General features: G+C 38.3%; 1 protein-coding gene across 1 annotated transcript in view; it reads right to left on the bottom strand.

Moving 5' to 3' along the window:
* The window catches only part of CCDC192 (coiled-coil domain containing 192), a 243,827-nt gene extending 233,061 nt beyond the window's left edge, over positions 1-10,766 (bottom strand). Inside the window, exons 1-2 of the mRNA XM_003900059.5 lie at positions 9,735-10,766; positions 5,197-5,248 (exon numbers count right to left, since the gene is read on the bottom strand). Coding sequence (XP_003900108.2) covers positions 5,197-5,248; positions 9,735-9,853 — 171 coding nt within the window. The 5' untranslated portion in view covers positions 9,854-10,766. The remainder of the gene's footprint in view (positions 1-5,196; positions 5,249-9,734) is intronic.
* Between the last annotated feature and the right edge of the window lie 1,483 nt (positions 10,767-12,249).

Genomic DNA, 12,249 nt, shown 5'->3' with positions numbered 1-12,249 from the left:
GGTGTCAGCATCTGCTTGGTTTCTGGAGGATCTCAGACTGCTTCCACTAATGGTGGAAGGAGCAGGAATGTGCAGATATCACAGGGTGACAGAGGAAGCAAGGAGACAACGCAGGGAGGTGCCAGACTTCTTTTAACAATCAGCTTATTGAGAACTCACCCCCACGGGAGGAGGATGTTAATCTATGCATGAGGGATCCACCCCCATGACCCAAACACCTCCCATTAGAACTCCCTCTAACACTGGAGATCAAAGTTCAACATGAGATTTGATGGGGACAAACAAACCATATCCAATCTGTAGAAGGGATAGACAAATTGGTACCTCCAATACAATGGGAAATTATTCTGCAATAATAATGAGTTATCGATATACACTACAGCATAGATAAATTTCAAAATTATTTTTCTAAGTGAAAGGAACCAGTAAAAAAGGGTACATTCTGTACCCATTCTGTATGTCTCCGTTTATAAAAATCTCCAGGAAATGCTTGAGGGGTGTGGGCAGGTGGGGAGAGGCAGGTGGGGGAATTCCTAAGGCGCATGAGTAACTTTTGAGGATAATGAGCCTGATTGTGGTGGTAGCTTCACATGGTATCAAAACTCATCAACTTGTATACTTTAAATGTGTCAATTATGTCTTAGTAAAGCTGAAAGAGAGAGAAAGAAAGGAGACGCAAAACAAAAAGTTTTGAGATGTAATTTCTTACCTATTAGAGTGGTAAAAAAATTAACCTTCTTCCCAGAACAGCAACAAATGTTTATTTAAATATAGATACATATACAATTCTATATTGTTCTCATCTTAACAATAAAGAGTGATATCTCCTTTAAATCACTTATTTAAAACACAAATGACATATTTATAACCTTGATTTGTTAACAATTTGAAAGTTTGTTCATCAAAGGAAAGAATCTTTTGAAAGTCATCTTAGAATGTTAAAATTTATAGATACCAGAAATACGGCCAACTGTATGTTTCCAGCAAAACTAATAGCATATAACACTAAGTATTAAAAGAAGAACAGAATTTATATAATTTGACACAACTAAGACACTGCTTGCTTTCTCCAACTTATCAAATATAACATCTTTTAGCTAATTTAAGGTAACTTTGTAAAACTGACTTTTTATATAGTGGGCTATGATTTGATTTTACCAATTAAAAACCAGAAAGTTCTTTCATTATCTTTGGCACTTAAAATAATGATTCTTTAATAAAGTCATCACTAAATTACTACTTGAAAGTTAAAGGGCTTATGGGATTTTATAATAAGCCTAGTTTTGCACACTGAGTAAAATACTTCATATATATTCTAGAGCTAATGAAGTCACACCCATAGTCTTTTAGATGTGCCACTCCACATAACCAATGACATTATATGTTTTACATTGCTCATTTCTATGCATCTAGATTCTCAGAAATAGTTCAGAGGGAGTGGTCCTGATCCTATGTAGGCCAACCCTTCTTGCAATAGAATTATTATTTCCTAAACAGTTTCAAATAAGATAATTTATATGCACTAGCTATTCTGTCAGAAGATGTTAAAATGCAGCAAAAGCAATAAACAACATTCAAATTCTCCAGCAGGCCCAAGGTATAGATAGGGTTGAGATAAATGGGGACTACCTGGCACCTGAGAGTGAATTTAAGTAAAGTCTTACTAGATTATCCCATCAGGTTCCTGTGACAAAGTAAACACATATTCTTTGATCACTTAACATCCGGAACTCCTTGAATCTCTCCAAATCTCAATTTCTAAACTGGTAATAATAATAATAGGAAGAAAATTATCAATATAATAATGATGATGCCAGACACCACCCTCATGTGCTGCTCTACAGATTCAGAGGGACAGGGAATTTCAACCACCTGCTACTATGCCTGGAGCTCAGTCTGTTTGTTTTATTTCAAATGATATAGATTGAGAGTCATTTTGATGTCTGAAATTTTGTCCCAGAGATTAGTAGAGCCTAGTCCTTTCTCTAGGAATGCACAATTTACCAACAGAGTTCAAATGTCAAAGTAGATTCAGAGAATGGTGCAGTAAAGGCAAATAAAGAACCACCAAGACACAAAGGCAGAGAGCGCGGGGTTAGTTCTGCTTGGTGGTCAAGAAATCTTCAAAGACTTGAGAAGATTTTCTCATCTCTGTCTTCTCAACCAAAACTAAAAGCAATTATTTAAAAGAGGCAACTGAGATCCACCACCTGCAATTTGGTTCCTCACGGTTCACAGCAGAATTCATTCTGCTGAGTTCTGTGCTCTGTGAGTTCCATGACTTAAAAGGGACTGTGTTGTGAAGGGAGGCAGCAGTAATCATGGATATCACTACCACCTTGAGGTCTCTAATCCCAACTCCCTCCAGCTAAATGTATTTCTTTAGAAATATTAAAAAAAAAAAAAATCAGAAACTGAAGAAGAACCAGTTCCTTCAAGCCCCAGGGATCCCAACCTTGCCAAATGTAAATTAGAAGAGGATGGATTTGGAACTCCAGGAAGCTAATTGGAGCCCTGGGTAGAAATCCTAAAGGTAGTAGGTAATTGGCACCTTGTCCTTTTCAGTATAGATACTGCCCACGAGAGGGTTACCTCTAGGGTGCTGGTTGATTAGCATCCTTAAAAGACAGGGCAGTTAAGTAAAGATTGGTGACCTGAAGAGTCCCATGTACCCAATTCAAGGGTCCCCACCAACCAGAGAAAAACTGTTTTCATATGGTCCAGTGAGGGACACTCTTTGGGCAACAGTATCATAAACAGCTCCATTAAATGAAGCAAAACTTCATTATCAGGTTTTCTTGCTTAAAAAAAGCAACATAAGATTAAATTATCACTAGAGTTAGAAAATACGTTTTTAATTGAAACCAAACTAATTTGATTTGCCTTTGGCTAATATTTATTCAAGAGAAACTCTCTTTCTGAAAATTATTATACATTTGAGAGCTATGTCCAGTTTGTTTAGGACCAGGTAAAATGAACTACACTGAGAAGAGAGATGTTAACATTTTATGATCAAAAATAATTGCACAGAAGTGAGATTCTAGATATTTAACTCACAAGAGAATCAATTGTTCTTTTTTTAATTTCTTTTATTATTATTATTATTATTATTATACTTTAAGTTCTAGGGTACATGTGCATAACGTGCAGGTTTGTTACATATGTATACTTGTGCCATGTTGGTGTGCTGCACCCATCAACTCGTCAGCACCCATCAACTCGTCATTTACATTAGGTATAACTCCCAATGCCATCCCTCCCCCCTCCCCCCTCCCCATGATAGGCCTCGGTGTGTGATGTTCCCCTTCCCGAGTCCAAGTGATCTCATTGTCCAGTTCCCACCTATGAGTGAGTACATGCGGTGTTTGGTTTTCTGTTCTTGTGATAATTTGCTAAGAATGATGGTTTCCAGCTGCATCCATGTCCCTACAAAGGACACAAACTCATCCTTTTTTATGGCTGCATAGTATTCCATGGTGTATATGTGCCACATTTTCTTAATCCAATCTGTCACTGATGGACATTTGGGTTGATTCCAAGTCTTTGCTATTGTGAATAGTGCCACAGTAAACATACGTGTGCATGTGTCTTTATAGCAGCATGATTTGAGAATCAATTGTTCTTAACTGGTGATAAAGTTTGGATCTGTGTCCCTGTTCAAATCTCATGTTGAATTATAATTTCCAATGTTGGAGGAAGAGGCCTGGTGGAAGCTGATTGGATCATGGAGGCAGTTTCTTGTGAATGGTTTAGTATCATCCCCTTGGTGCCTTGGTGCTGTTCTCATGATGGTGAGTTTTCAGGAGATTTGGTTGCTAAAAAGTGTGTAGCATCGGTCCTCTCTCTCTCTCTCGCCCCTACTCCCACTATGTGAGATGCCTCGCTAACCCTTTGCCTTCTGCCATAATTGGAAGCTTCCTAAGGCCTCCCCAGAAGCAGAAGCCACTATGCTTCCTTTATAGCCTGCAAAACCACGAGCCAATTAAATAAGTTTTCTTTATAAATTACCCAGTCTCAGGTATTTCTTTAGAGTGGTGCGAGAATGAACTAATACAGCTAGTGATGCTGGGATTGCAAGGGAGCGGTAGGCCAGAACTGCTGAATCCAGAAAGAAATAGAGAAATTAAAGAACAAAGTCCCCTGGCCCGCAGGGAAACCCAGTGGAATGCTATCAATTCCAAATAACCATGCTCCTGTACACTCTCAGGCACTTAACCATTTTCACATCCCAAAAATCTTATTTGAAGTAGACTAGTTAAGTCTCATTATCTTCATTCTACAGATGAAAAGTAAAGTTTGGAGAGTTTAAATGACTTGGCTGTCATCACACAGGTTGAAGATGGCAAATTTTGGCCTCATTCCAAGTCTTTTGATTCCTAGTCTGTAATTTTTCTCCATACTACACTGCCTCTCTATTAGAGCTGAAAAGATTATTCCAGAAATATCTCTGGTGGAGTGCAGAGGGTCTTCAACCTGAATCAAAGGAGATTGGGGAAATATAGACAGCTATTTTTTTTCTTTTTAAAGAGAAATCTTCAAACTTACATGAAAGTAGAGAACTGGTATAATAATCTTCTGTATACCCATCACCCAACTCCAGCACCTCTCAGCAACCCACAGTTTCACTGGAGGCCTAGGGAGGGACCCAGTGGTGCTCAGGTAGAAAGGACCCAGCTTTTCCAAGACATAATGGAGCTCATGGTGGAAGAAGTCTTCAAGGGTCAGAGTGACTTGAAAGAGAAGAAAACTAGATATATCTGGAATAGACTGTGATTTAAACCTAAGTCTAGCTAAACCAAATAGTATGTTGTACCCAATGTGTATCATTCATGTGTGAATTCCAGGATTTCCTCATACACAAGCTGACACTTCAAAAAATAGCCCAGGATGTCTATAGTATTGTAGGGCCACAGAGAGCATTGTGGCATTTATTACATGTCAAAATAAGAAAGGCCATGCCACATCATGCCTAACTTTTCCAAAGCTCCAGTAACATCCCATAGTTACCACTCCACTCCACTTTACCTCAATCTTCTACTTGGAAAACAACTTTCTATGTTTTATTTCTAAAATCTTTACTAGTAAAATGTGAAAACTAAACAATATCAAGAAAACATCAATATTAATTAAAGAAGTTAGTTTCATTACCTACAATGATTTTTTAAATAAAGAATTTATGCAAACTTCATTTCTTACCGATACTTTGTTTTCTTGTTGTGTATCTGACTCTAAACTTCCAGACGTCATGCTGAAATAAAGTAAAAGTTTAGAATTCCAAAATTTTATTTCAAGCACTCATGTGCGCACACACACCCCCGCACCTACATTGAATAGATCATTACACTGTAACATTTAAAGTAAATTTTCTAAAGTATTTCCTCCAAATGTCAATTTCTGGACATTTCTAAAGGAAATAAAAATAGTGGAATGTAAACTTTACTCGCAGAAGATAAAATAGCCTTTAAAGGTTCTCTTGAGAATAAGTACTCTGAACAGTACAATCTGTTCTGAAAACCTGAAAAATCTGGTATTTCAACTGAAAAAAAAAAAAGTGGAGAGAAGAAAGCATAACCTCATAAGAATCAGCAGACGTGGAGAATTCTTTGTCTCCTGCACTGTTCTCTCTCTCTCTTCTCTCTCTCTCTGTCTCCTGGATCATTTCCATTAGCTTATAAACATGTTGTTATTTATCATGCCTAGAGCCTTCTTACTGCTTTAGTTTCCACTTGATTATACTAACCTCTTTTGCTTTTCAGGTTACAGAAAAACGATATTCTCACTGTCTCCAATTCCTCCCCTTCATTTTTCTTTCTTTTTTTCTAAAGCCACTGTAATTAGACTAGTGCCACCACTAGTACCACTCCACAGAAACTGCACTTGTCCAATTCACCAAAGATCTCTGCATTCTTATACCCAGTGATTACTTTTCACAACTCACCTTAACATCTTTTGACATGACTTATCATTCTCTCTTTGAAATACTTTCTTCACTCAGTTCCCAGTACATCCCAGGGCCCTGGAATATTTTTCTCTAAGTCTATCTACTTGGCTTACTCTTCCTTCCTTCTTGTCTTTTCTCAAATGTCACCACTTCAGTGGGACCTACCATATGTATCTTATTTAAAATTTAACCCCTCACCTCATCACCATACTCTTTTCTCTGTGATACTTATCACATTCTAACATGCTATACAGTTTGCTTATTTACTATATTTTTTATGTCATCTCCCAACTGAAAATGTAAACTCCTTGAAGACAGGAAATTTTTTCTGTTCTTTTTGTTACTCTACCCTCAGCCTCTTGAAGAAGGATAGGATGGTCAACAAATATTTGTTGAATAAATAAATGAATTATCTAATAAATCTCATAGATTTAATAGATTCCTTTCTGTTGTTGCCAATCAATAAAGCCGTACTTTTTTTTTTTCCCCCTGAGACGGAGTCTTGCTCTGTCACTCAGGCTGGAGTGCAATGGCACAATCTTGGCTCACTGTCTCCGCTTCCGGGATTCAAGTGTTCCTCATGCCTCAGCCTCCCGAGTAGCTGAGACTACAGGCACCCACCACCACGCCTAGCTAATTTTTGTATTTTTGGTAGAGACAGGGTTTCACCATGGTGGCCAGGATGGTCTTGATCTCTTGACCTCGTGATCCGCCCACCTTGGCCTCCCGAAGTGCCGGGATTACAGGCATGAGCCACCGCACCCAGCCAATAAAGCCTTACTTTTAAATTCCAAGGTACTTTTATTATTTCTTATCCCACTATCTTCCTCATGAATATATAGTTTTATTTCCATATGTCTGTGCACATTTCTCTCTTTTACTTACTTTTCAAAAAATTTGAAATCATTTACAAATGTTCATAAAGTAATCAGTGACTACTGAATAAAATTAATTAAGTTCTCACTTACTGGAAGGAGACACTGGGGCTCTAAGAGATGTAATTGCTTTTTTCACATGACACCCAGATCAGCAAAAAAACCAGTATTTTGGTACTTTCTACTTGACAACACCTGTTTATCATGAAATGGAAAACAAACTCTTGGTCATCACAGTTGCTGGACAAACCAACAAATGGCTTTAAAGGATCTTAATAAACTGAGCCCTCTAACAAATTTTATCTTCTATCAGTGAAACTCACGAAACGGATGTTTTCCCTCAACTGAACGGCCTAATAGTCCAGAGTGTGCGTTTATCCTTTTCTTAGTTGTTTCCTCAGGCCAGAACACTCATACTCTCTTCTCTGCTTGTTGAAATCTTACAGGTCTTCACACCATAACTCAAATGCTGCCTCTCCCTGAAGGCCCTCTGACCCTACTGGTCAGAAGTATTTCTTGCCTTTATATTGCACAAGCAGGTTTTGGGCATCCACCTCTTGCAGCCCTTATTATGGTTCATGATGTATGTGACTATTTCTCTACCTGTGTTTTGCATTTCTCAGTAACACCCTCATAGGGGACAAAGGCTGTGCTTCGTGTATTTTTTATGCTGGGCAAGAAAGTCATTTTCAGTCACTGAATGAAACCAAACAAAACAAAATATGTGAGTGCAATATCCTTATGTGCATACTCAGATGTGCCACAAATGCATCACAGAAAGTACAATTTGAGATTACTTTTAAAAAATAATGCCTGAAACAAAACTGGTGATTTAAAAATGAGAGCTTTGGCTGCCTGACAATTATATTTAAAAGTCATGAGTCATGGCCTCAGAGTAACCATGGTAACCCACATACACAGGAGAAGTCATGTTGTACAATAATTAAGGGGGGAAGAAAGCTTTAGAAAGCCTATTAGCTTTGAGATAAAGACAACATATAATTAATAAATGTGTTTATGAAGTTTGTTTTTTATTGCATTGTTTTCTTACTTCAGGGTTCACTGGAAACCTGGGAAAACTTCTTTAAATTTCTACTGGCAGGGAGTAATGAGATGACATATCAACCTTGCATAGTTTTTTTCTCAGTGTGTTATAAGAACATTGAAATTTCCTCCTTTAAATGAAATGTCTTATATCTGGTTTCTAAACTTTTTACTTCATGCTTTTTATGTCAAATTGGAGGATTAATTAGTCACCAATTAGTCTGGGTGAATAAAGGATTTTAATAAAATTGGTGAGGAAATACAGCTATTGAGCACTTAATTTTTATAAGAGAAGATTTCCTGGGAAAATTCTGTTTTGTTCCTTAGATTAATTACATCCAGGGCCTAACTCTCCCTTACTTAGACAAAGTAGGAGCAAGTTTCCATTCATTTTATGTAAACTGTGGAGAAGGTCTGTTTCAAGGGCATGAGAAGAGAAAAGGGGAAGGAAAAGGAGAAGGAAAGGCAAACAAGACACACGGGACCAGTTTGTTCCTGCTTAGAAGTGAAGAAGCTGAACTGAACTCACCTACAGATCAACAAGAATAGTGTGACACTCCCCTGCCTCCTACCTCAAAAGCCCAGCTTTCTACCTGCACAGAACACTCAACTCCACACACCAGGAGTAAAAAACACTAACAATAATTTACAGAGAGAGCAAAGTCCTGCTTTTCACTTGGTTTTTCTGCTGAATGTATACTGGGCTATTCATTTGAAAGTTGTTCATCACAGGGCATTTTCCCTCCATTTGGTAACTTTATGTTCAACTCTCCAATTGCCTACATATTGATACGTTATCTCTTCAGCTGCTTTGTTCTGGGAAATTAAAAGAAAATGAGTGTTTGCTAAATTTCATTAGCTTTAATAAATGGAAAAAGCCTTACTCCCTCCCATAGATTATTTAATTTTTGAGGCTTATGGAATCCTTTGCACAAATAAACAACATTTTACATAAAATCTTAGATTTGTGAGTTTCTCACATCATCCACAGACCATAGACCCATGGTGAAACCTTGTCTCTACAAAAATACAAAAATTAGCCAGGTATGATGGCAGATGCCTGTAATCCCAGCTACTCGGGAGGCTGAAGTGGGAGAATCGCTTGAACCCGGGAGGCAGAAGTTGCAGCGAGCCAAGATTGCTCCATTGCACTCCAGCCTGGACAACAGAGTGAGACTCTGTTTCAAAAACAAACGAAAACTTAAAACCAGAACCATGGTTGCATGTGAACATCCCACAAAGATACTGCCTTATAGGATGTAACTCCTGCTACAGAGATGTGGTCAACTCTCACTCAAGATTTAAAAGAAAATTTGGGTAAATGGAAGATATTTCCACATTTGAAAGGGAGATGAGTATGGTGTCAACATTCAATTTCTAGTAATTAAATGCAGATCAGTTAGAGAAGTGAACTGTACTTCCATATTTCTAGCCAGCATTGATCTAGATTTTTATGTGGGGAACCTGTAGAGGAGGAATGACCCAGCTTTTTGTGTGTGCATCTCTTGGCAAGAGGGTAGTGAAGATGACATTTCATTTCAACTGTAAGAAGGCTGGCTTCAAACCCTCCCCCTTCCCACATCAGTAAAATGGCTGTGGTGGGTGAGTGTGTGATTTTTAGAAGACCAAGTAAGGGACAATTTATTTGTTCAACAAATATTTATTGAACTCCTACTGTGTGTCAGGCCATGCCCTATGATCTGGGAAGACGGCAGCTTTCAAAGAAAGGGGTCACTCTCCAGGAAAGGATAAAAAACTGTCTGTTGTTATTCCCCAGACTTTAAAGAAAGATTTTCTTTGAAGTACTAAGTGAAAGCTACTTTATCCAGGAATTCCCATTAATTATTTTGGGATGAGAGGAGCTGGGAACTCACCTGCTTCTCTCTGGGCTGTCAGTCTCTGGGACCACAGATTTCTTGCTATAGCATTGTCCCATCTCAAGCCAGGCCCACTGGGATCCCTTATCCCTGGGACAGGCGTCAACAGGCATCATTCCTTAGAGTTTTAGAATCCCTGCTATTGCTCTGCTGTCCCTTGTTGCTAGGCTACCACAATGGCTGTGGAAAAGACAGTTAATTTCCCAAAGAAAAAAATATCGGTTTCAAAGCCACAGTAACCTCTCAAAACATCTCACAAATCAGATCCAGGCATGAGAATAGGTGAAGAATCACCACATAGTCATCATTTCTGTAAAACTCATTCAAAGTGGAACAGAAACAGTGGTTTTGTGCTCAAACCAAGGCATGTTTACATCCAGAACCAATGCTAAGGAAACAGCCACACTGCTGTCTGAGAGGGGTGCATACCCAGAAATGCATTGGTTTACAGGCAATCAGTGATTTCATCACAAACCAACCCCTTATTGTGATGATCTGCTTTCCCTGGGACCCACTGGCCACAGACAGAAGACCCCACCTGGCCATATTCTCATGAAAGCTTCTTTCCTAACACAGGATTGTACAAGTGATTCATTGTGCCTGAGTAGCTGGTATTTTGCTCATTGTTCACCTGCAGCTGCTGCTCCAACTTCCCTGTCCAAAGACACCACTTACTTTCTCCCAGCCAGTTGCTGCATCTCTCCCTGGATGCCTTTGTAGACCAGGTGAACCTGTATCCACTTCACTTTCTGCTCTGACAGGAAGTACATGTAGGATCCCTGCAGTCGACAGTTAAGAATCACTCCTGGATTTTGGTCTGTATGTGCTGGAGTCACCCAACCTAGTCACAGTGTTCATCCTAAAATAAATTGGATTGGCATGACAGCAATGTTTCTAATCACAGAATTTGTTTCTAGGGTTAGAGCATTATAGAGCAAGTAACTACAATAGTAACAGGAATGAATATTAAGACTTATCTATTCAAGAGTATAATTAGCATTTACTTCTTCAACAAAACTTCAAGTGACCCAGCTCCTCAGTAAAACAACCCTATGAATAAAATTAAGAACTATTGAGCAGTTGTTGTGCTGGATAGAAAAGCCAACACTAAATGGGTAGTTGTGGAAAGACAAGGATTGGGCAATTGGCCTAGCATGTAGTTAGCAGCCTGTTGGGGATCAGAAATCATCTTACCTCTCTATGCTTTGGATTTGTTACTTTAAGAAAGAACCAAATTAACCAGGCGTGGTGGTGGGCGCCTGTAGTCCCAGCTACTCGGAAGGCTAAGGCAGGAGAATGGCATGAATCTGGGAGGTGGAGCTTGTAATGAGCCGAGATTGCGCCACTGCACTCCAGCCTGGGCAATAGAGCGATACTCTATCTCAAAAAGAAAAAAAAGAAAGAACCACTTGAACTATTTCTGTCATCCCTTCCAACTCTAACATTTTGTTCTGTTTCTTTAGCTCATCTCATTAAAAGAAAAAAAGACAAAAACCACAGACCCACAGAGTGGACTACACTTTAGTGCATTTTAGAGGAAATGTCCAGATGTTCACCGTGTAGTTGCAGTCATAATATTTTATAAAAGAAAAGTCATTTCAATAATGGCTGGTGAAAGGCACTGTAGGCACTAATTATTTGTAATGGTTATTAATCTTATCATGCATCTAGCTGATCAAAAAGAGAGGTGGAGAGATATGGCTAGTACAAAAGCAGACTTTCAAAAAGTCCTTGAAAAACAAAGTGACTCTTCCATTCCCATTTCTCCTTTAAAAAAATACTGCATGGGAGGATTTCAGAAAGTGGTGGTGAGGAAATTGGCTGGGTCGTTAAAGGCATATTGACCTACAGAACTCTAAACATGCTAACTAACAAAATTAATGGTATTGTTCTTTTATAATTAAGGAAAAGTACTTATGAAAGTCACTCAAATGATTTTATTTTAAAAAGTTGAGTTGTAGTTTAGAAAAACTACATTTTCCCCCTCTAAATGTAAAGCAAACAAGGAGGTATTATAACAAAACTTCTAGAAATACATATAAATCATTGACACTTCCACCATTAACATTGTTTTAAATCGAAAAAATGCTGTAAGCTTATTGGGGATCTTGTAGATTATTATGTACAATTTAAAAACTTACCTTGTAGCCTATCAAAAATATATCTTTTCTTAGAATCAGAAATCATATAATGCTTATATAACAAGGAAGAATCTTAAGAATATGCATATTTTATATGTTCCACAGCTAGTGCTTATCAGGATGTCTTATTTAACTTAGGTGAGTAAATATCAATAGGATCAGAAAGGAGAATGGAAGGGAGAACATTGCAATGAGAAAAGGGCAAGACAGAAAAGATAATAGATTTACAATGAATTGGTGTGACTGAGGAGAGCAGAGAAAGCTGCAGTGGTCTTCGGAGTCTCTGCTTAGAAAATAGCCCTTCAGCTCACTCCTTTGTTTGTGTATTTATTTGTTTATTCACCAAATATTCATTGAAAACTCACTTTGTG

The sequence above is a fragment of the Papio anubis genome, chromosome 5, assembly GCF_008728515.1.
Source record: "Papio anubis isolate 15944 chromosome 5, Panubis1.0, whole genome shotgun sequence".
In the NCBI taxonomy this organism is placed as follows: Eukaryota; Metazoa; Chordata; class Mammalia; order Primates; family Cercopithecidae; genus Papio; species Papio anubis.
The sequence above is the reverse complement of the archived record's forward strand: the minus strand, read 5'-3'. Positions and strand labels throughout refer to the sequence as shown.